The sequence below is a fragment of the Neopsephotus bourkii genome, unplaced genomic scaffold (genome assembly GCF_033783945.1).
Source record: "Neopsephotus bourkii isolate Nb327-2 ecotype Australia unplaced genomic scaffold, CSIRO-AGI_Nbou_v1 NB_753, whole genome shotgun sequence".
NCBI lineage: Eukaryota > Metazoa > Chordata > Aves > Psittaciformes > Psittacidae > Neopsephotus > Neopsephotus bourkii.
The window spans coordinates 2,937,350-2,962,846 of record NW_026901251.1 but is presented as its reverse complement, the minus strand read 5'-3'; the positions used below and the strand labels follow the sequence as shown (position 1 = coordinate 2,962,846).

General features: G+C 37.1%; 1 protein-coding gene across 4 annotated transcripts in view; it reads right to left on the bottom strand.

Annotated features, from left to right (window-relative positions):
• Positions 1-3,810: 3,810 nt before the first annotated feature.
• The window catches only part of TRAPPC8 (trafficking protein particle complex subunit 8), a 48,435-nt gene continuing 26,748 nt past the window's right edge, over positions 3,811-25,497 (bottom strand). For 2 of the 4 annotated variants that reach the window (XM_061354898.1, XM_061354900.1), the window contains 17 exons: positions 24,960-25,068; positions 24,054-24,248; positions 23,736-23,866; positions 22,613-22,687; positions 21,866-21,992; positions 20,754-20,911; positions 19,289-19,731; positions 18,636-18,783; positions 17,241-17,337; positions 16,319-16,387; positions 16,163-16,203; positions 15,213-15,398; positions 14,522-14,623; positions 9,255-9,302; positions 7,710-7,855; positions 6,086-6,172; positions 3,811-4,865 (listed from right to left, as the gene is read on the bottom strand). In XM_061354898.1, coding sequence (XP_061210882.1) covers positions 4,631-4,865; positions 6,086-6,172; positions 7,710-7,855; positions 9,255-9,302; positions 14,522-14,623; positions 15,213-15,398; positions 16,163-16,203; positions 16,319-16,387; positions 17,241-17,337; positions 18,636-18,783; positions 19,289-19,731; positions 20,754-20,911; positions 21,866-21,992; positions 22,613-22,687; positions 23,736-23,866; positions 24,054-24,248; positions 24,960-25,068 — 2,397 coding nt within the window. In that variant the 3' untranslated portion in view covers positions 3,811-4,630. The remainder of the gene's footprint in view (positions 4,866-6,085; positions 6,173-7,709; positions 7,856-9,254; positions 9,303-14,521; positions 14,624-15,212; positions 15,399-16,162; positions 16,204-16,318; positions 16,388-17,240; positions 17,338-18,635; positions 18,784-19,288; positions 19,732-20,753; positions 20,912-21,865; positions 21,993-22,612; positions 22,688-23,735; positions 23,867-24,053; positions 24,249-24,959; positions 25,069-25,497) is intronic. The other 2 variants (XM_061354899.1, XM_061354901.1) reach the window with 1 other exon arrangement.

Below are 25,497 nucleotides of genomic sequence, written 5' to 3'. Positions count from 1 at the left end.
ACCAAGAGACCCCCCAGTCTCAAAGCAGAAGGCCTAGACCTCCTGGTCCCTCCAACTAGCCAACTCCTACAGCTGTCTGTCACTCAGAGGCTGACTGAGAGACTCATAGATTCCATGGTCTCTCCTGTAGCTGACTTGGACCTCTTGGCACCTCCAGTATCCACCTCTGAAGAAAGAAAAGCGATGTCCACCTACTGATGAGACAGAAGAACACACATTTAGAAGCAGATAGCACTAGATGGCAGCAGTGTTCAACTCGTTTAATTTGAAGACAAAAGTAGTCCCCTATGCTCTGCAATGCGATTTCAATGCCTTTCCCACGGCACTTAAGACAGGAATTCAATACTGAAGAGAGCATAGATAAGTATCACAAAGCTGTTGAAAAAGCGCTCAGTGAACACAGCAGACAGCAGAATCAAGCAATCTTCCAACTTCTCACTACTGTAAGAAGTAAACAGCACATTTAAACAGGATTTAAATAAGCATTACAGGTGATTCTGTTGTGATTCAAACTTTAAAGCAAAGATTATTTTTCCTGTTTTGATGCATAGAAGAGTTTCATTTATAAGATAAGGTGACAAGTTCCGAAAACTCCACAGGTATAGCAGCATAACCAGTCCTTCTGAAAAATTTGAAGAATAAAGTACACAATTCAAGGGCAATACAGCATGTAGTATGATTTATACTGAGAAGGCAGATAGGATTGACGCTTGAGACTACAAATGGTACAAGATCTTGCTGTAACATCACAGTCATCTCCTATAATAGTAAGAGGGAATCAAAGAAATCCTAATTGTATGAGAATCACTGAAAGCACCTTTGCTTGCCCAAAAAAATCAGTGAAAGATTTCATGTCTCTTAGTAACCATCTACTACAATTACTCCATAATTTGCAACCGAGAGACCAAATTCAATGGAGCTTCAAAAAGCATGCAGATTTTTACATACTTTTTGCAAACAGGTATTGCCTGTTGTCTCCTGAGGCTGTCCCTTGGGCTGCTCTGCTGTTTCTTCCTTCTTGCCTGGTTTCCAATCAGAGAGGTCCCATCTTTCTTCCCAGTTCCTCTAAACTTGCCCCTTCCTTTTCAGTACTCCTGCCAAGCTTGCATGCTTTCACGAGGTTTGTCTGAATGACAGCAAACATCTTTTTAAATGCCGAATTTTGGTCCTCTTGGTTCAAAGCAGCAGCAGTTGAGTTCATTCCCTTGGTAATCATTCTGCCTACAGGCACCATATGGACATGATCTTGTTTTCCATTACAGTGAAGTACCTTAGTTTTCACTTGGAAAGCTCTATCCAACTGTGCTCACTCCTCTCTTCCTCCTTTCCCTCCCAGTGGCTGTTTCCTATTGCTCTTTCATGAGACTACTCCACACCAGTTCCTTCTGTGCACTTCCTGCATTCCCTCTTCCACTCTTTATGGCATGTAGCTTTCTCAGGACCTTTGTCATAGTGTCACTACACCCAACGCTGACAGCAACTTAAGCTGAATCTTTGTACCAGGCACCTATTCTTTTACCCCCACATGGCATTCTTCTCTAATAGCCTAAGTACTTTGGAGATGACCATTCATACAAGCAGCACACCACTAGATACTGAAGTCACACATACTAATAAACATATGCAAGTTCTGCAACCAAACTACATGGAGTATTAGGCATCCTACTTTAAAAATATGAAAACTAAACAAGGAAGATTATTTTGCTGATTTGTAGGAGAGAGAATTTAGGCTGGCTGAACTACTAAAAAAAGTGGAAGTAGCATGGAAATAAACGTATTTTGAATTACATTTATTACATAAAGTGGACTCAAATATTAGAAACTTAAATGATATGAAGTGCACAAGTCAGCTGCAGACCGATCGATCATCTCTTCATTCTCAAACTACACCTTTAGAAACTTTGCATGCTTTCTGCATTACATCTACAGCCTACTGAAGACACTATAAATCCTATTACTCCAGATTTGTGTTGCACAAGATTATACTCTCCCAGTGAAGCGTTTCACCAATTTTCAGCAAAGCAGCCTAGAACCATCTGAATTCCCATAGCACAGGATGGAGCAGTGCATGCCCTGAAGTATCAAAGTGATGACAGAATTTACCTCATTTCAGGAGCAAGTTTATTGGTGACTGAGCTCAAATAAAAAGCTTACTTTTGTTTTCTTAGTCTACTAATGTATAGAATTATTTCTGTGGTTTACGCAATACAAGATTAAATTATTCCCAAATCCTCCACCATGCACAGAATTTCACTGAAGAGAAAGCAAGTTTGATTTTGTTCAAGCATGTTGGTTTGGGGGTGGTTTTAGGTATGTGATACTCTGTCTATAGCAGAACCAGTTGGCTTATTTGTAAGGTTGACAGCCTACACTGCTGAGCTTCGCAGAACTCTTTGGGAACACTTGGTATCTGTACAAAATAACCTCATGTCTAGATGCACAGACATAGAAACACAAACTGCATGCTGAAGAGGCTGCTATTTTTAGCCATGCTGAATAAAACATTAATTCAACTCTTTTAGCCTCCAGCCACATCATTAGCTCACCATAATCCTATAAGCATTCTCAGAAACATGAAGAAGGGTTCATCTAGACACAGTGTTTCCTTGAAGCCAAGCTACATAATGTGTGTTATCACAGTTTTTTACATACATTAGCAATAATGGACATGGCAAGGTTTACTTAATATGAAAGTTAGGATCAGTGACAAAGCATATACCCATCAACAGGATAGCACAGCCCGGTAGTATCTGCAGTTAGTCAAGCCTTCAGCAAGCCTGCTCTTTACAGCAGCACAACTTCAAAAATCACAGGAGATAACCATTTCTCATCAGTTTCTTCTGATAGACTGAAAAGCAGTTAACTTTCTAACCCATATCTCACAGAACTCTTGTGGAAACACCCTCTGAGAATAATGTGACTTGTGCCACTCGAGTATTTGAGGAAGTCTTAAAAATACACTAATCGTTACTTAGAAGAGTGGCCTACAGCTGGACAGCTGAATAGCTTCAATAATGATTTTTCTTTCTCTAAAAGAGTGTCAAGACAGAAAGAGGGCTGATGACATACCATAAGGTCATAATGCCATAAATCATTTAGAAATATCAGCCGTCCAATCTGCCCAAAAAGCACAAAACTCAACCCCTGAAGCAACATAATCATTGTTAGATAATACTCAAGTATTCCATTATTTTATCAACCTGATCCAGAGTCACAGTGAATACAACTATAAAAGGTCGTATGCTGTGAAGTGGTTTAAAGACTCTTCAAGAAGTCTTAAGTCCTGGAGACAGTCACACAGTAGTGCTGAACATGAGTAAAATTGGAAAACTTCCTAAAAAAGTAGATGTACTGTTTCATAAGCCAGCGTTGTCCTATGAAAATATTTCCTTCAGCCACAAGATAAAGAAACTTGAGACTTGTGTCAGCCTGCTCTAGGTGCTCAATATTCCTTGTACTCAGCTAACCCATCTTAAACCATAACTCCTAACTTACCTGGCTTTGCTGTGCTCGGTTGCTTCACACAGCCTTCCCTACATTTAGCTGCTGTTACTCAAAAATCCCCAGCATGCAGCAAGTAACCAAGAGTTCCCAGACAGCTGAATTCTGCATTGTACCTGGGGATGGGATTCCAAAGGCAAATACAGCAGCCACTACATGTTTCAGTGTACACCCAACACAACATATGGCAACACAACAGGAACTTCACATGAGCAGAGACCACAATGAAGACAGTGCAGGATATACACACAGTACCAACACCTGTAGGTAGCTACAGGTGTATAGGAAATAAAAAAGGCCACATGTCCATACAGTGAATATGGTGTATGTTTTATTCTATTTACAGTACATTTGTTATAAATATAATACATTTCTTGAAAATCTTGAGTAGATTTTTTTTAACAGATCAATTGTTATAGTTACATAATAAAGTATGTGACAACTTAAATGACAATCTCATGGTTGTGAAATAGTGCATTCTGTGTTGAGATGAATGGGAAAATACTCAAACTGGTTGAAGAAATCGTTCGTTGTTTTCTTTAAACACCTTAGGTGGGATGTGTATGTAAACCCTGAAAGGTCACCAGTTTCCATAAACATGAAAACTCAAAACAAAATCTGGAACTAAGGAACTGTGAAACAGAAGTGGATTTGAGAGACCTTCTTGAGCTTCACAGTAAGGTTGGGATTTATCATGACTAAAGGCTTCAGACAGGAAAAAGCCAATGAGGGTTTCTTCCTGAACCATATCCTAAGACAGCCACAAATATTAAACACACCATGCTGGAAGTTGTAACAGCAGTTAAGCTGCGTTTTTGACAGGGCATATGACATACAAATATGTTCAGATCTCAAGTTAGAGTATTTTGTGTTATGAATACCTTAATTACCAGAGAAGAAATACATTATAAAAGGATAAACTTATTTTCAGTCCAACGTGCATTGCATTGAGAAACAAATTGACAAGTCATCCAAATATTTTGCTATTTCCTTTCCTATGCAATCTTTAGTAACAAGTTAGATGTCTGAGGTGCTACTTCCAAAAACTGCAGCAAAATGTCAACCAGCAATATAAGAAAAGAATCCCATCTATTTTGTCTTTTAGTGCGATTTTTTTTTCAGGAAGTGGTCAGATATTATTGATAATAATCAGTGCAGGCATGGAGTTCTGCTGACTGGTTTCAAACAAAGTAACTTGGTCCACTAGCTTGGCAAATACTCTGGGAGTTCCAAGATTATAGACACCTGTATGAACAAAGCAAGCTTTCAGCTGCAAGCTATAGACCTCCTGGCTTTTAAGTTGAAGCTTGTACTGTGTTTGCCCAAGCCATGTAAAAGATCCATGGATTTCTAGTGCTTCTGGGCTGAAAAAGAAGGTTACAAGATTATTTCTTTGCATTTGAAGCATGTATTGCCAGTTTACATGATTCCCTCTAAATTCAAGTTTTCCCAAGATTTCAGAAACCACTGTGGGAGTTAAATCAGCATGCATGTCACACACAAAGAGTCAGCATACATATGACACTGCTTTAGACATACCGCATTAATAACTTGGGGGGGTACTTGTTTTTAAACACATTTCAAGGCACAACTAACTACACTATCCTTCCAAAGACATGTTTTAACAGTACTATTACAAGACATGATCATCTCCTAAAAAACAGGAGTTCAATGAATAGATCCTTAATATTAACTGAGAACTAAACCATACTTAAACCTTCTATCCTGTATTTCTCAATGTGTGTATTAGGCCCTCGGCTTTTGATTTCTTACTTGCATGAATGGACTGCTGGCAAAAAGCCAATGTTTCCCATGACCAAAAGTACCTCAATTCCTCACAATCTGTATTCACAATCCCCCTAGAATACTCAGTCAAGAATCCTACAGTCTATTTTGTGGTAAGCATACCAAGTAGCATGATGGAATTATCACCTGAATTACATGAGTTAAATTGCCTCGTTTTAACAGAAGTGGAAGAAATAACAATGGTATCTCATGGTTCTCAATTCTCTCCTACAGAAATCCTTAGTAAAACTCTTAAAAGCAATTCACAAAGTATTTCCTCAGTGCTAATTTCTGCACATAATACTACAAATACTACTAAGCGAACAGCCAGGCATAAGAATCAGCTGATAAACCCACAGGAATTTTTAAAAATACCTAAGGTTATATGATATTTTTGTCAAATTGCAGGAGGAAGTACTTAAACTTCAAAAGTAGTTTTCTACAAGTTACTTTACATATAAAAATGAACACCTAACAACATAATTTTAGTAAAATAAGGTTGCTGAAGCCCATATTTCACTAGATCAAAAGCATTTCTGCTTTTCTAGAAAAAAAAACCTGCAGAGTAAAACTACTCAAAAGTCACAATTCAAGGTCCTGTCTTAGCAATAGTCAGAAGTAAAATTGAGCACTAACTGAAGACTCCCATTTGGCTGTATGAAGCCTTTATCCCCTCAAAGAAGCCACTGTTGAAAGAAAAATCCTATTCTAGATATTCAATGCCGTTAAGACATTACAAGACCCCCCAAACTATAAAGCCTTCTCAGAAAATACTGCTTCATTAACATTCACACATTACCTTGTTTTATGCCGCAAATCGATCATCACATCTACAACAGCCTGGGAACAATTGGAAAGTAGGAGAGTGACAGGAACCAGACAGAGGCTGCAAAAGGAAATAGTTCCATAATAAACAAGAAAGTCTTATCCTGGCCAGTTTTAATTATACTCTTAAATAGTTAAAATGAATTTCACATAATGTAACATGCAGCTATTATGCAACATGTCAGCATACAGAGCAATATAATCACACTGAGTAGAGTTACTTTTAATAAAAGCTATTGATTGAGGCAAACAGCATTGGCTCAACTGAGCCAAATGAAGTTCCCACTTCCCCTCATCCAGCAGAGAAAGGCTAGCAAAAGCATAAAGTTGTCTATTATGACAACAGACATTTCAGAATGGGATAACATGATCCAGTATGATGTTCAGCACATTTTGCCTAGATACTTGTCTTCTGCACTGCCTCCTATAGAGGAATTGCTGTCATCTGGCCTAAAGTTTTTGCCAGAGCAATGCCCAAATCAGACAGCACACGTACACATTTGTGTTAATTTAAGACTTTACCCTGAATAAAGCTATTACAGTTAGTTGCTTGCTCACAATTAGTATGATTGTTTTTATAAATAATGCTGCAGCAAGAAAGACCCCAAGATATTCACAGGCAGATAACCAAACTACCAGAGTTGAAACCGATCTATGTATACAGTGATTTGTGTCACTCAAATTCCTTGCCATTGCTTATCACCTTAAATATTGTAAGCTAGACTAACAAGAAAAGAACAATTATCAACTGTAACAAATAAGATATGAACCTGTTACTGGAAGGATGCATGCTTTGTAACTGTCAATTAAAAATATGCCACCTTACAAAGTGTTTAAATGTTAGGGTTTTTTAAAGAAAGAAATCCACTTCTTTTGACAACTTACTTATATCAACTGAAATTTTGGAAAAATTTTAACAGTAGAGTTCTCAAATAAAACACCTCAAACCTAAATAAATATCTTTGTTTCAAATACAAACCCTTCCGTATCTGGAAATGAACCCAGAGGGCTTTGGTCATATCATGCTAACTTCAAAAGACTCATAGATCTTACAGGTTCAAATTAATTCACTCTAGCAGTCTGCTTTTTGACAGGTTAATTCTGGTTTACTTCCACAAGACAAGCCCCAGTGATATAAACTGTTACCACCTTCTGTCCTGACGTAAATCAGAGCCATGTGCAGCTAATCTTGGCAACTCAGATGCTGTAGATATAATAGTTCTTTTCACTTAAAAGTACCTCTTCCTTTCTGTCTAGCTTCTCAAAGTAGTCACATTGTTTACACTGGCACGAAAAATGCACACAAATGCAGGAAAGTATTTAGTTTCCTTTCAGTAAGTTTGACACATTACTATTTAATATCAAAACTGTAAACTGTGGTATTACAGTATTTTGCCCTACATGAAACTCTTATTTTACCTTCAAAATTCTGCAGCAGTGAATTTAAGAATTGAGTAAGATTACACCCTTGCATATCAGACTTTTATCTTTCATATCATAACCCACACTGCATCTCAGGCACCATAACTCACATAGCATCACAGGATTTATGTCAAATTAACAATATTTTAGAAGTTCCTAATGAATGTTGCACTAACCTTTTTTGATGGAAAGAATGACTGAAAGACTCTGGATAATGAAGACTTGTCTTGATAAGATTAGAAAGCTGTTCTGGTGTTGGTCTTGCAGGTGCTGGTGTGTTTTCGGGTCGAAAAAACTTTAGGAGAACCATTTCCGGTAATTCCTGAAACACAAATTCAGAATTACATTTAAAATATTGACATAAGGTACTGTGCAATGCAACACAAGAAATTCAACCATAGAAGCTACAATTCACCATTATGAACTATAACTCCAGAGAAGCAAGTCTACAGCACCATGAAGCTCAGTTTTTTCCTATGTGTTCTGTATTTAAGCGTGCTAGGTGAAGAACCGATATATCTGCTACCTTCCTTTAAGACAGATTTCACAGCTGCTTGTGAAAACCCTATGTGTAAAAGTTTAAGAAAAGCATGCATTGTTGCAGAAGTTTATTAGTGTTCGGTTTTGTTTCTAAGAAAAAGGGACAGCCTTTACACAGCTCCACATACAGCAGCTGTACCTAAAAAAACCAAACAACCCAAACAAACAATCCATCACCTGCCCTGGGAAGTTCACAACAGAAAAGAAAACACCAAAGTTTCACAAAACAGATCCAAAGTAAAGCAAACAGAAGGGTACAGGAACATGCTAGCAGTGACAGAAGAATTTATAATGCAAAATATCTTAGTTTTATAGCAGGCTCTTGTAGAGATACAAGCTAACTGTTGCCAGCTGAAAACCCAAGTCAAGCACTGACACACTACTTGGGATTCATCCTAACCCTGTGGGCAGAATCAATCTCTGAAGCAGAAGAAATTAAATGATACAGGAAGATGCAACACCAAATGAAGCAATCAGGCTTCATTTGGCCCAGCACTACAGCACTACTGTCACTGTCCAACATCATCTGGATGGTTTTGTTGGACAAAACACAAGTTTCTTTCATGAGCCGGATTTATTCAGGAAGGGGCTGCCTTTTAGTATTCCTTTACAAATCTATTCTGTAAAAAGTCTACCTTTAGAAGAAAACAATTTGCAGCAATAAGCGTGACTGACTGCTAAAAGGATGTGAAAGAAGATTTTAAAAAGCCACGTAAAGTCAGCAAAATGTAACAAATACTTTAACAGTGATGGATTGTACCTTGTAAGTTGAAATACTAGAGGCAACAAAACCTGACTCAGTAATAGATATGCTGAGTGTTCTGCAGTATGTATGAACATCTCAATCACTGTTCACCTGTGCTGATAATACCAGGAAGACATCAAATGTTTTATAACTCTTGTGATTCTTCTTGAAAGGAAGAGTAGTTTTCTTAAAATGTAATTTAAGAAGAAAAAAAAAAAAAGATATTTCACAGTAACAGTGAAATGTATTTTAAGCACTGAATGAATCTGGCATTTCCACCCTACCTTATGACAGCATGAAATGCACAAGAGATGAGATTACAGGCTTTCATTTTAATTGATCTTTCCCTTCAAGTCACAGTCAACCAATTATTCAATGGCCTCTTCAACCACATATCAATATCCTACACACTGTAGTTTGCCCTAGAGTCAATTACCTGTTCCAAGTCCTCCCAATCAGAATTCCAGAGTATTTTTTTTAAACCCTACAAAAGACAAATATGAACGTTTATCTCTACAGACAAAAGCATCATAAAATGCAGCAGGAACATTTACTGGTGAAAGTGCAGAGTGACGTTAATATTTCAAACCTTTAGTTCTAATATTACAGCTCTGTTGAAGGACTGGAAAACAGCAAGATTAAACCATTTATCATCACAGAGCTAAACCCTACTTCCAGCCAGCCTAGGTGTGTCCCAGTCATAAAAGATGTCTTTTGTCTCCAACTTCAGATGCTTATAGTCTAGGTTTTTTGTAATTGTGCACCTAAAACAAAGCCTAAGACATGACATTTAGTACATGATTCTCCTACCTAGTAGTTCTGGAGAAAATGAAGCACTTGCAATGGTAACCAAGAAGATGCACATACAGATCAGGGAGTTACCTAGAAACACCTAATAAATACCAAGTGTTAGGATGCGTTAAATTTCCGCTCTACTCTGGAAATTGGGAAACTGGATCTAGCCTATATTAAAAAAAAAAAAAGATACCCATACCTACTCGGGCACCTGTACCCTCTCTTCAAGAACATGGATGAAGCAGTTAACAGCCTCAAGACTTGTGGTTATTTACACTTCAAAACAAAGTAAAGCAAAATCAAGAATCAAACAGGTGGTATTCTGCTGCTGAACTCCCAGAATAGCAGCCCAAATGGGCAAATACTGAAGTTCTGATACCTGAAGTCTCCTTGTTGACCCATTACAATTCCTTGCAAAGCTTCTAGCCATACCATGGGCTCCACTAGACAGCAAACATCATATACTGCATACAAGAAGTCAGCAACAATAGTTAAGATGTTCCCTTTAAAAAAAATTATTAAGGTGTAATTTGAATGTCTCATCCAAACATACTGGTAGAGATCCAAAAAAGCTTAACTCTAAGAACCTTCATCGTAAGAAGAGTTTGGAAGAACTGGGCGGGGAGGAGGAGAGGGAAGTGCTTTTTGCTCTCATTTTAAATTACACAGATGTATTTTTAAGCTTCTGATTTGTAACTAGAAACACACACCATGCAGTAGCACCAGAACCACAGCACTCCCAGTAACCTTCCAAGAACTATGAACTGTGCAACTGGTGCTAGGAAAGTTGATTGTATTTTCATAAAGCTTTTTATAAGCTTGCTGTTCCCAGTAGAATAATCTCAACGTACATGAATTAATACAGAGTGGAAAATGCCCAGTTCAGCTCTTTATGTTTATTTCCCCTTAAGAATTTTCTTTAAATCAGATCAGTGAAGGGTAAGCAAAGTCTTCAATCCATTCCAACAATCTGTATTTGATTCAAGCACTCCTTCCTTTTTTTTTCCTCTGTAAAAAAAACTGAACTAGCACAGGGTGTTACTTCCAGTAATTCATTGTTTGGAAAAATACAGTTACTTAAATCCTACCCTCTCCTACTTTTAAGATCTTCTTAATTCCAACTCTACTAAGAAGCAGTGCTACCTGAAATTGTCATCTCTGAAGTGAAACACTGCCAAAATGCCTGCATCCACGCAATATGCATTTTATGGGTTTTTACTTCGGGCTACCACAATCTAATCCACCGGACTGAACAACCAGCCCAGAAGCACATCATGTGCCATCCTGAAGCATACCTGGATTAATTCTACCTGGAAGGTACCCACTTTGTGCAATACACATCATACACTTCATAATGAAAACAGAGGGCTTTAATGGGGACAGCATGTTGAAAAAAGCAACCTGATCTAAAAAACAGTCATAGGCACTTTAATTTAAACTTCAGTCAAAACTAAGTTTACACTCTCTAATGTGTTTCAGAAGTATGGATGCACTATTCCCAAACATGCTGGCATGCCCAAGTTGAAAAGCCTCTACTAGACAGCATTTCAACTTCCATAAGAATGAAGTCTTTGCCAATCAGAGGTATGGCAAATGCCCCAGCTCCACACTACTACTTCCATGCCACTTTATTACACTGTGCTTTTCCTTTGGAATCTCTTGAATTCACCAGAGTAGAAAAATACAGGAGACAGCAGTAAGAATACTGATGAACAGCCCCAAATGTGAATGGATGTTTGAAGTATTTGAAGGTTTTGCCCTATTATTAAGTGGAGGTAGAGGGATCATAAACTATTTTGGATGCAATCTAAGTTGACCTGTTATCTCTTCCTCATCCCTGTTATCAGCATTGCATGTTCCACAATGAACTAAGCAGAAGTAACCTGTCCTTGCATCTCAGTCAGTAGTCTCACATCCTGGCTTAGACATACGATAAAGATGACTTTATACCAGTGCACCCAACTACCAGCAGTTGCTGGTAGATTGGAAGAACTTAAGCATTACTCTGCCAATGAATACTGACCTACTGCTCTTCTCCTCAGTGCCTGCTGCAGCTTTGTTTCCCTGAACAGTTCTGGAAGTTTCCATAAATCCAAACTAAATCCTTAAAAGCTGTCAAAAAATTAGTGAGATATTCCAGAACTGACAAAGCAGTAGAAATCAACCAGCACACAGAATTTAAACAAAATACAAAGCAAGCTACCTTGATTTCTTCAATGTAGTTATTTGATGAATTCAACTAAGATTTGAGTAATTTCTCAGTGGGCTAGAAGAAATAAAGATGCAGAAAGAAGAGTTGTTCATGTTTTTCCCAAGCATATGAGACCCCGTTCTTGGTTGATGATGGCTATATTGCCGGGCAGACAAATATTCCTTTGCTGGCTGCAACAGCATGAAGTAGAAGCAGCACAAGTCAAGAAGAAAGCCACTGAAGAGCAGCAACGAATAGAACACATCAAGCTATGCAGAGAGCAGACTCTTGCATCCTAGGTGACACCCTGTTCAGAATCTGCAAATAATTTTTTGTTTCCCCAGATCTGAGCAGCCCTTTATCATGTAGGAACTGGTAACCAACATGCACTGGGTAAAAGCACGCATCTCCATCTCCCTCTGCTGTCTAGACCACAGAAAACAACTAACTTCCGTACTGTCAGCACAAGACAATCAGGAACAGTCTAGTTACCAGTCCCATTTATGATTTAGAGAATAAATTCATATTTTCATAAGAAATAATTTGAATGTTATGTTACAAGCTTCAAAACAATACACTAAAAACATTGCTAGAAGTAGAGTTTGGGTTCAGGATTCCCACTCCCCCCGCTCCACTCCCAGCTTTTCACTACTTGTGAAAATTTAACTCAAGAGCAAGATAATTCAGAGACAATACACAGTCCTTAACTGTTCAGTATTTTTCTCTACCTAGCCTCATTTAATCCTATTTTGGGGATTCTTTTAATTCTTAAACATGAACAAAGTAAACTGCTGCAAAGTCTCAAATCAATTCATTTGTTATTCCTCACCTCCCATCTCCTCACAGTATAAAGTGCCAATTAAAAGAAAGTAGTACATGAGCATATACATTTCTCAACTCTTAACAGTCCCAAGACTGCAAGCTCTGAAAATCCAAGTTAAATCTGGGCTTTGCTTATTATGAGGATACAGAATCTACAGATTTATTAAAAACAACCCACTGTTACTCTTGCATCAGATTTCAAGTACATCACAACACAGAGGTATTTTGGCTTCTAACCAAGGTACAGAATACTTCAAATGAAGCATGCTCCTTATGCTCAAGTGAATACCATAAACAGTACAGCATCTATCTGATTACAGCTGTAACAATAATAACAGATTAGAAAGATTATAGACAGAATACTAATATAGCATGTATTCCTTAAAACAAATTGAGAGTACATCTGGGTCATCCTTGTTGCTGGTGGCAGGATTCAGTTTTTAGTTTGGGACTGAATTTGAGGGAGACAACTAGAGTTCCAGTGCAGTCAACAGGTAATGTAAATTTCTGCCTCTAGCACGTTCACTTGTTTGTTTACTTTAGGATGCAGTTACAATTAAATTCTACTTCCCACCCTTTTGCTAGAACTAGACCTCCAGGAGATCAGAAGCCCACAGTATTTTTCCTCCTGACTTTAGATGTCTACAGAATGATCTACTGTTGTATTATTTTTTTCTGTCTTAAAGTGTATGTACTAGAGTGGGCAGCTGTCACTAGACTAATACACCTAGCACTGCTCAGCATAGCTTGAGTTCAGACGTGAAAAGGCTTTTTTTGGGGGGTGTGCGGGTGTTAAGTGAAAACACAGTCTTCAAACATTAGTACTTAAATTTTCCTATTTTTCAGTATTAATGAACACCAACAAGTTCAGCTCAAACTACATTCCCCTTTCGACTTACTCTTATCTATTTCACAGCACAAAGAACTAAATGGAAAAAACACCTTAATGATGTGTAAATACTTAAAGGCTTATGAATCTAAGTCAAGAGCACAACTTCAGAGTAATCCACAAAATGCTATAGCATTTATAAAAAGACACATTTGTCCTATATTTCTAAACAAATACAACATATAGTAGCACTTTTTGCTGCAACCTTGAGTAAGACCTCACTAAAAACTATATATGATGTTTGCAACATTGGTAAAAACAACAGGACCAAAACCAAAGCAAGAACAGCAGTGTACTGTTCAGCAGAAGACTAAAATACAAGACTTGTACTTCATTTTGCACATTCTTCTTTAAACACTTGCACTGCATCTAAGAGAGGTGTTTTTATAGAAACTCGTCTATAGCTTCCATAGATGTTTCTGATTCATATAACAGGAGACATCCACCAGTTTCTTACAGACACTGTTTTCTTCGAACAATCAAACAGGCTAAAAAACTTCAATGTGAGAAAATATACTATTAGTTGATCAGTTCCAGTGAAGCTTTCAATGTCTTTAACTGCTCCAGTGTTTCTGCTTTTCTAATGTTTTACACTAAAGCTCATCATTTAAAAGTTGTGAAGAGTAGCAGAATTTATAAAAGTGATTTTGTACAACTCAAAACCAATTTCACCACTTTACTATTGACTTTGTTATGAAATAATTGTTAGCTTTGTCTTAATACTATTAATAAGCTCCTAATTCTACCATGAAAGGCCACAGAACAATTCAGTCCAACTGCATAGCAGCATACTTACTTGTATATTGCTTTTCTCATCTTTAAACTGTGCTTAGCTATTCCAATATAGATGACTAATCAAAGTTGAAGTCAGCCTGGATTATTCAGTAATAACACATCTGATGTTAGATTCTAAAAAAGCACCCAATGCTATTCCAGTTACAAGAAAATACATCAAGTCTATTTTCAGAAAGAAGCAATTGTAAAGGAAAACTTCACACTAGATTACCTGCTTCTGAGGAAACGAAAAAGCCTCCTTCCCAACTGTATTAAGGGCAACATGATGCTGGCCCTCCAAAATAAGCTGCTTGTTGTCTTCCACAACATATGCCTACAGAACACAATACAAAGACATTAGCAGACCAGAAACTATCATAAGCATCATAATACAGAATTACTGTCTTTCCCTCTGACTTAAGTGGAGGTACAACAGTACATGTACTGTTCAAAATTAAAAGGCTAGCATGACATATTGAATTTATGTGTATGCCTTTAATTTTGCAAGCACAGACAACTGCTGAAGTTTAGACTGCCAATTTCCACTATTTAATATTTGTGTTCTGATAAACAAGATCTTCCTCTTCAAAGATAGACAGACCACTGTTACAAGCCAGATCACTGTTACACTAATAAAAGAAAGCACAAATCTCTAAGATTTCAGATTTTTCTCTTTTAGGAAAAGAACTTAAAAGAACTGGGTGCATCCAGAGTAATGTAAAACCACTTAAGCATACTTATTACAGTAACAGCTGTTAAGACTGTCTTTGCATCATAACACTATTTTAGTTCATTTGCCTGTTTTCAGAAAAAAAAAATCATTCAAATTTTGTACAAGTACACTTAGAAGTTTAGGATGCCGTATTATTTCTGTAACAGTAATTTCGTGGCTAAATTACCACAAAGGCCATAACCGTACATACCTTCCACAGTACGACGATGTTCAAATCAACTTCGCTACACCTTTGTATCAATCTGACTGTCTCATCAAATGATTGTTTCCCAGCCCTTTGAGATGCATGAGTATGAGGCTGCACAGGTGTTCTTTTAAATTCAGTGGACAAGCTTTGAAAAAAAAAGTCTGCACATGGACTGGCCGAGCTTATTATCTGCAAGAAAAACAAGAAAGCATTTTCACAAAAGGATTCAAGCTGACACAAGTTACTCTTAACAGAACTCATCACTGTAGTATTATTTTGCTTTGTTTCCCTTTGCAAACTTGCAGGATGCCACACATCTTGGTTTCCATGCTTGCCTTGTTAGAGATCATACCTCGTAAGCTAAGGTAACACAGGGAAACAGAGTGACAGAATGTTGGCCTATAACAGTGAATAACAAACATTGAAGTAAGAGCTTTGATTATTACAAGACAGACTACTGTGATACATTAACTGTAGTGGTGAGAGCTGATGTGTCCCACCTAACTCACAAGATTCATGTGCAAATCATTCTTATGAATACTTCCGTCAGGTTTGCTAGAGTTACTTATCAAGTTAGGAGCATACATTTTGCTAGCTATAGCACAGATAACCGATCGCACAGGATATTCCCTGCATATAACTAGCACAGACAGAAGTACTGTGCTGTTTGTCAAGTTTGTCATTGTGCTGTGCTTTTGCAACACCGAAAGCTTGATCAGGAAGTAGTGGTTTCAAGACCAACAACAGTGATACTTGGAGGCACCAGGATGAGTAACAAACTTGAGCTTCCTAACCTCTCCTTTGCAAAAAGGTTAGCCCTTCCAGAATGTGCTACTGCAGAGCTGCTGCTGCATTAGCAAAATACTCATACTGTCTAGAAGGCAGGGTCCCCTCCCTGCACATGACAGGGATACCTTGTACAAGACAGAATGCAGTCATACCAGTTCACCTACCTGTTCGTTTCCAAAGACAATGTCTGCAAATGTGTAATTTTCTAAAGGATGAAAAGAGAAGGAATTGTTTCAGCATTATGAGAAGTCACAATTCCAGCATACAATATCCAAATAGTATTTTCTTCCAAAGGTCACCGCATTCAGGAGAGAACCTACCTTCCGAGTTTTTGCACCTTACTGCTTTAAAACATAACTTTGCTCTCTCTCTGCTAGCAAGTTTAGTATCTGAAAAAAAAATTAAAAAATTGCAAGATCTTTTTTGCAATATTTCCCCCCCACCCCCAACATTATAAGTCCCTCATTAGCCAAAATTCAGCCTTTAAACTTCACAAGTAAGAACCACACTGATAATACTCAAAAAGCATAACTGATCAAGCAGTGCAACTCTATGCTAGTCAGGAAGACACATCAGTTGAGCCCTTCCATCTATTACTAGAGCAGTAAGCAAGCCACAATACAATAAGGAGATACAGAGAAAGAAGGAAGAGAACACAAGATTCAGTTTACCTGACTGGCTCACCCCAAATATTACAAAAGAGGAATACTAAGACTAGGCTAATTTCTAAGTACTTAAATGTCAGCATACAAGTAAAGATTACATTTGTTATTATATCTAACAGCACTTTCTTTTTGCCTGGTATAGTTAGCCTTTTCAAAAATTAGCAGCTTCTATTAGTGAAGGCAGGATACTGCACTAGCAATTCTGGTGTATTCCTAATTTCTAATAATAAAAAGCACTTGTCAAATACTGTTTATCAGTTAAATTCAACACTGATATATAACTAAGAGAACACTGAAATTTGTTTGTTAAAACAAATCCGTGACATGGATTTCTCTGCATCACAGAAATTAATTTTACCTGTAAATTAAGGCCATTTTTAAAACTGATGAAGTCTGAAAGTTACCTTTCAATATGTTTCTTGAAACAGTAGCAAAAGAAAGGTTGTAGTATGTTTGAAAGTGACAGAGCTTTTAGAAATTAATTATTCTGAGAGCCAAATTAAACTACTTGTAAGATTCTTTTTAACTGTTCTTGTCAAGCAGAAGCTAGACTTGCCATGCTTTTGGTGATACGCACCTTTGTCTTCAGAGATATTAACAGATTTTTGAAGCTTCCAGTGCTTGCTGTTACTTGAAACTTGCACTATATGAAATTCTTTAACGCCAGTCTCACTCTAAGGAAGAGACAAAAAAAAAAAGTCAAGAATAATCACAGTCGTAACATCCTACATAACATCGTAAGTGTTCACCGCAAGGCAGCATTGTTAGAACTTAACTCATTATTCACACCTTCTGTAACACAGTACAAAGGAGAGACAAGAGAATTAAGACCCACTGTAATGTAAAACAACAGTCCCAGTTCACAGCAACTTCCAATTCCAGCAAACAAAGTCACACAAAAAATAAACAAAGATCCCCCCCCAAAATACCTGGAAATTAGTATTTTGGATAAAGATGACTATAATAAAAGCTAGGCTTTTAACTCCAATGCAGAACACTGTCTGCAAAGCCACTTAGTAAACATTCTTCCCTTCCTGGGATTTATGACCTAGCAATGTTTGTAAAGTAATTTTAGAAACTTTTTTGTTTTATATATGTACACAATGAAAAGTAGCTTTTGGGGGTGGTTTCATTTCTTGGAAAGAGTGAGGTGGTAGTGGAAAATTAAGTCTCATACAAGGTTAACTGTTACATCAGTAACTACTTTATAAAAATATTCCTTCCCTGTCAAAGAAGGGGTGGACAATATTCACTTTAGTAGACACCGTTCACCCAAGAAAAATAGAGTGTGTACACCTTTAAAACAAAATGACAAATTAGCTTAGTGTTTCCACTACCAGCTAAGTGGTTAGAAATTTTATAAACAGAGGATTCAATTACCTTGCTTTGTGGTTGAAAAAATGGGAGCAGCTTTACCAAGAAAATGAGTAAACTTAGATTAGCACGGTAACAAGAACTAAAATATTTTCACCTGCCTTGCTAAGCCAACAGACCACAACAGATATACCTGTATTTGGAGTACATCAGCAGACAATGTCTTTTAGAGTTTGGCAATAAATATAAACACAGAAGCTTTCTTTAAGTTAGATCTTAAATTTTGACTTCACATTATCACAAATTCTACCAGTTTTTTCACTGAAAGGCTGGAGTGGGGAACCTGGTTGTCATATTTAGAACTATCTTAGAAGTTCTGATCATCAAGAACATTCATGTTTTTGGAATAAATCTTCCTAAAAGAAAAAAAAAAAATCTAAGCTACAGTACTGGAAGAGATGGCTTATAGCAGACTTCCAGTGATTTGAGATACAACTTAACGTTAGTACCCTCTTTCCAGCAGTATCTGATCATATACACAAGGTTTACTTGGTGTTCACAAAATAGTTGCCAAAACACTTAAGTCTTGGTTCTACTGATGACACTTCCACATCTCTTGAGCTTTTTTTTTTATTATTGTTAAAAAATAATAACTTACAGTATTGATATTTTCTACATCCACAAACACCAACATATTGCCCCCTCTGCCTTCTTCGTCTTCAAGTGCATTACTTCTGGAGACAGTAGCTCGAATATGCAGAGACCGGCTAGTACAAATAACTGCAGTGTGCCTTAATACTCTATGGCTAGGAAGGAGGGAGAAGGAAAAAAAAGAAAGAAAAAAAAACAAACAACAAAACATTCTGAACAACCAAGACTGCTGTCCAGAATCTGTCATTAAGTTCAGCTTTTAACAATATCAAAGCTATTAGACAATTTATTGCTTTCAACCGCCAGAGAGATACTTTCCTTTCTAGCTTCCTATCAAAATAACAATCATGCTGCATGGGCCAGCGCTGTTCAAGCATTCAGTCTCTTAGCCAGCTTGAAATACCAGAAAAAAGTCAAAGATGTGCTTCCAAATAAACTAAACACAGAGTCTGCATTAACAGCAAGTGACACTTTGATAGAAGCAGTGTACACTATGTAATTTCATATAGAGATTAGATCGGATAGCAGAAAAAACTACTGCTTAAAATAGCAGGTAACAGGCCATTTCTACATCACCACAGAAATCGAAAGAAATTCATATTTATGGTTACAATGTTTATAATGTGTCTTACAATCATGACAAAAGTAGATAAAACTTACCACATTTTTGAGTGTCTTTTAATACTTTCATAGTAAAACAAAAAGTTAATTTCATGAACACCTTCTTCATCTGGTCCCCGTAACCACATTGGCAGCTGCACTGAAGCCCCAGGAAGAAGAACAGCATCAGGAAGTGGGACATTTATTACTTCAGACTGACATCCTGGGCCAACCCCAAAGTCTACAGAAGAAGCTGAAGATAGCAGTGCTGTACGCACAGAGGTAGGATCTGTCACAACAGTCTTGTAAGCACTACAGTTTTCAGAAGCTGAAGGACTTAGTGGTGTTAGGACAGCAGTATTTCCACCGAACGTAAAAAACTCTGGATGCTTGGACACAACCTTCAGTGCGGTAAGAGGGCACTTGCTTACATTCACAAATTCTACATATGCTTTTCTGATTTCTCCACAGAGAAGTCCTGTAGGAAAATTTATAAAGAACACCTGCATGGGAGAGAACAGGAGAAAAGAAAAACCTGAACACTGAGCCAATTTATAAATGCACATGAAAACAGCAATCAACTTATTTAAACTACATTGCTCTCTACAGCTTCTTGAGGAGGGCAAGTGGAGAGTGAGGTTCTGATCTCTTCTCCCTGGTGTCGAACGATAGGACAGATATGAATGGTTTGCAGCTGTGCCAGGGGAGATTTAGAGTGGACATTAGAAGGCATGTCTCTACTAAGAGGGTGGATAAACACCAGAACAGGCTTTCTAGAAAGATAGTCAATGCCCCAAGGCTGTCAGTGTTTAAGAGGCATTTTGACAATGCCCTTAACATGCTTTTAACTTTTTTACTTTATCTGCTGTGGAGTGGTCAGGCAGTTGGACTAGATGATTGACGTAAGTCCCTCCCAAATCAAACATTCTATTCTATGAAGAGTTGTCACTAAGCAGACCAATTTCATAAGCTTAGTAAGGAAAATCACTGTGTTTTAATTAACCAACTTGGAGAACTATTCTAGGTGAACGGCGAGCAACAGAAAAAAGTTCCTTTGCCTGTTACCCCTCACCTTGAAAACTGGCTAAAAAAGAAAAAAAAAAAAAAAAAGCTGTTGCCAACTAAAATTTAAAAGGGAACGTAACAACCTCCGAATGATATTAACTTGGAGGCTTCAAGTTACACTTCAAAAAAAAGAACAAAACCAAAAACAAACAAAAAAATCACACCACCCAAAAAAAAAAACCACAAAAAAACCAAACCAAACAAAAAACCACAAAAACAAAACAAAACAAAAAAAAAACAACAAAAAAACCAAAAAAAAAAAAAAAAAAAAACAAAACAAACAAAAACAAACAAAAAAACACCACAACCCCCCAACATACATATGTCTGGCACTGACAGATCAGAAATTAACTGAAAAGATTTAGACTAACAAAGCCTATGACTTCACTGTTAGAAATTAATTTACAAACTCTGGATTCATCTCTTTGCTCAAAACTGCCAATAGAAAGTAGCTACATACCTCCAACAAAGGCATTTCTTCTGTAATAATGGGATCTAAACGTCGATCAGGTCCATATTTAATAGATGTTTTTTCCTCTTTTGTGTTATTAAGTCGAGGCCCTTGGATTTCTAAATCTTGTCGTCCTCGCACAGATAATCCATTGGAGACAATCTTTCCTAAAACAATTCATAAAAATTTTGGTTTGTGTTTTTTTAGTAATTCTTTTTTTCTAAGTGAGACAAAACTCCCTACTCAACCTCAGAAATCATTCTGATGATGTGGACTGACTGCCCTTTAGGTCCCTACAAGTGCAGCAGGGTGAGTGGGGGGTTAGGGAAGGACATGGAGCATGAAGGTGAAATATTTACTTCCTTTCCCAATTTCTGTCAAACTGGAAAAGTCAAAAGATTATTTCCTTCAAAAGACAGGCCACTACTCTCCAAATTATTTTTTTTTTATTCAAAATGTTTACAGTTCATAGATAAACACGCTTCATTATTTCTTTTAGACACTGTAAACATGCTTTAATCCCCACCTCCTCCAACAACTAAATTTTCCCTGTGAGAGACAGTTTTAGATTAATGACTGAACAAAACAGATCAAGTAACGTGCAATTAAATAAGCCATTTGTATGTTAATATGAAGGAAAGAGAACCAAAATAAAGTCAAGATGCTACAAGAAGTTGTATCAGCCAAGTTTAAATTTGGAAATCTAGGCAAAGAACCGAAGTGCAACATTTAGACAAAAATTGGAAGCCAACAAAGCAACAAGACCCAGAAGAAAAGTGAATGGCAAAAAACAGTGAAAGTTGTTACAGATTCAACACAGCAATAGACAGAATACTTGTATTTTGGTTTTATTTTTTTTTAAATAGTTTCATAATTTCGAGATTTTAAAAGGAACAGTAAGTATGGGTTTGGTACTGATTATTTCCTTTCTTACGGGATTCATACAGATGCCAATTCATTCTTTTCCTGTTTCAGCTGTTTCCCTTGTTTCTACATTCTTACTTGAAAGAAAGCCTTGCATCACAATAGTTAAGTATTAAACACTAGAATTTAATTCTACTCTGCAGAAACCATGTCTCCCCCTTTCAGTGACACACAATTTAAGGGAATAATAAACTTACCTGTCTGCAGTCCAACAGAAGGATCTATCCCATCTAATGTCACAGCACCCTGAACAGTGCCGAGATCATAAACGACTCCCAGAATATGTAGCTCCCCTGTTTGATGGGGAAAGAGCTTTAGTCTTGCCTGTGGAGATATGTTAAATTTTTGTTGTTGTTGCTACTAGAAAAAAAAAGTATTATTACATTTTTATGTCCAATTGTTAAAGACACTCAGCTACATTTACTTTACAGTCATGTCAGATGTCAGTGTATACAATAACTACAAGTTATTTACTGGATTCAAAATTTCATATACACAGAATTTACCGAACCAATCCACAGCTGAGAGGTGCTCATTACATCAGGAAAAAATCCTGAATTATAACAAAAATTAACAGAGACAGAATCACAGAATGGGTGAGGTTGGAAAGGACCTCTGGAGGTCACCTTGTCCAACTTGCCTGCTCAAGCAGGGCAGGGCGACCTACAGCCAGCTGCTCAGAACCATGTCCAAATGGCTTTTAAAAACTCCACGGATTGGGACTCCACAATCTCTGGGCAGCTGTGTTTCAGTTTGTGCCCGCTGCCTTTGCCCTGTCACATCCTCCCTTCAGATATTTATACACACTGATGAGATTCAGAAATTCAAGTACTTCATATAAATAACATCTTCTGTAAGTTTAAGTTCAGATCACAACAAATCTGAACTCCACCCTGAAGTTCAACACTAAGAAGATAATTTTTGAAACAAAGTACAGTACTTACCACTTTTGTCTCCTCACTATTAATTAAAAATTCTGCTATTGCTTCAGTTCCTATCATGGCATCATCACACATTCCCTGAAAAGAAGAAACAGCTTTTTAGATACTATTATGCCCAGGCAGAAAAAGTGCCATAAATATTACTTCCCACACCTTTCCTACAGTGTTCAAGGTTAAAAGCATACAAATTTCAAACTGCAGGCAGTTAGGACCAGCAGATGCTATATGCCCAGTTTCTCAGGCTTTCCAAGTTAAAGAAGCAGCCAGAGAGCTCAGTAAACATTTACTTGAGAGAAATCTAAGATTTATCACTGTATATTGGAACCATTCCCAATCAGTTTCATTGATACGCACAGAAGTATTTATCACATCATTAAAGTAGCACTTCAGACCAGACCAGAAGGGAAAGCATGTGGTAATCCTTGAGACATAGTTATATGTTTATAACTCTGGCAAACACAGCACCTTCAGAGATCACTATGTTTCAAATGCTTTTGGCTAGGAAACCAAACTCTTAAGGAATTTACTGTAATATTCAGTATCAGAACACATTAAAACCTTAAAAATACGAATGTGAGAAGTCCTTCAGAGGGAAGTTTTGGCAGTATCAGTTGAAGTGTTAGATTAAACAGTACTAACTAGTTCATCTAAAGTATTCAAAACATTCATCTTAATGTGATAAGTTTTCTTTTTCCTTCTAATTAAGATACCACAATGTTTCTATACCATACCAGTACAGTTTTTCAGATCACACATTTCACTATATACAAGTAGCTATAGGTATTTCATAATATTCCTACTGACATTGCAAGTCATTTCTGCTGGTCAAGGCTAGAGTGATGTACTACACATACAGTGAGATGTTGGAAGAATTTTTCTTTGCATTAAGCTTTACAATACTCAGTACAGTATGTTTGTCAACTTGGCTGCTTTATGCCCTATGGATCCAGGAAAATCTAAACAATGCATAAGAAAATTCAGTGGTCATTTCCTCCTCCCCCTACCCCTCCCTTTTTTCAGATTTACACTCTAAACTAGCTGTTTTCATACTACAGCATTTGAGGCTTAACATATACTTCACAACTGGAACTGTGTGGTTTTGGTTGAAGGATGAAGCTTTCCTTACCAGCTCTTTTGTTTCTCTTTCATGCTTTGTATTGAAGTCTTTAGGTTGAAACTTCCACAGCAACGAAAGGTCAGTCAAAAGAAGTGGAACTTTCAGAGGGTTTCGGAAGGACACTTCTACAGTTATTGGTTCTGTTAAAAAGTGCAAAAAAATAATGACAACAGGCTATCCCCACCACAATCTGAAGGTTCACCTAACTCAAAGGATTATTGTGCAAACAACCTGCAGAAGAACATAGGTTTAAATCTACAATAACACAGGAATTATTGTACAAATCTAACTCATCTTATTTCTGACGTTTATAAACTATAACTTTACCTTCTATCACAGCAAGTGGAAATTTGGAGTTATCCGAGTAGCGATTTAAACAGAACTGTGTTGGTTGAAAGTTTGAAGGTATCACTCCTTTATTTACCACAGAAACAACTTGCTCCTCAAGTTCCTTCCACTGTTGTGATGATTCGGAATCATACTCTTGATCCAGGCTTACATGCGTAGCTGCCTGCTTTTCACCTAGTATGAGTAAGGCAGTCTTAGAAGATAAGAACAGTGGCATACAACAGTTGCAACAGAGGGCAGGACTGGAAGTTTGGCAAGTATTGTTAAAATACTTTAAATTCTCAGTTACATAAATTATAACATAAAAATGACAGTAAGCCAGTGAATTGCAAGACGTTTCAAATTACACACACGGAGTACAAGCCTATTTGAAAATTGTGGAATTCCGAGGTTATAAAATGCTACATGGTATTCCCATTTTACACATTATTTTTACTTTATGACATACTACAGCCCCACAGTACAGCCCTGGTTTATCTAAGAATTTCCACTCAGCTTACTTTATATTTAAGAATCAGTGTTTCAAACACCAAGAGAAAGTTAACTGTGAAGCTAATTTCAAGCATTGGTGCTGGAGACTAGCATTAATAATCTCTTTCATGAAGTTCATCACAGACTCGCATTGAAGCTTTCCAGCTGTGAAAAACAGTGGAAGTCAGCCCATCGCATATGCAGATTTCATATTTACAGGGAAGTCTGAAAGCATCTAGAAAGCAGATACTAAGCTTAAGCTTTTCTTTTGAAATTTTATTTAAGAAGTTACCTGGTCACATTAGTTTTACGTAATGATAGATTTATTTTTTTTTTTAAATTACACCAGCTCTTGCAAATATTTTATTTCCATAAAAAAAGAGACTTCAACCTGTTTACATAATTTTTTCTGACCTTCTGCTGGTCTTCGATCATGCCCAAAGAAAACACGGGTTTCTGAGCTGTTAATATATGGTAAAGGAAGCTGTGGTAAGGGACCATCAGGTGATAGCTGGGTTACATTCTGAAGCAAAGAAGAAAAACAAGAGTGTCATGCCATTATGCAAATACATGATGTCCACGCTATGCATTACCAACACCTGAATGATGGGGAAGCCAAGTTATAAGCAGTCAGTGCTTGAATAAGTAATATTTTTAAGATGGAATGAATAATTTAAATTGATTTTTTTGATAGTTTCTTTGCTTTGACATTCTGAAGTAGTATATTTTCTTCAATAAGTGTTTAAAGTTTGTGAAATCTTATGAAAAAACAGAGAATGATTTTAATCACTCTAATCACTATTGTGGCTGCATGGCTGTTACAAGCTTTATTTGATGCAAAGCTTTACTCTCTAACTCAGAATTTAATCAACTACATTCACCACACCATCATCGTTACACAAGACTCACCACAGCTGAGCTGTGGACTTGACCACAAGTCTCAAGTAAGGTC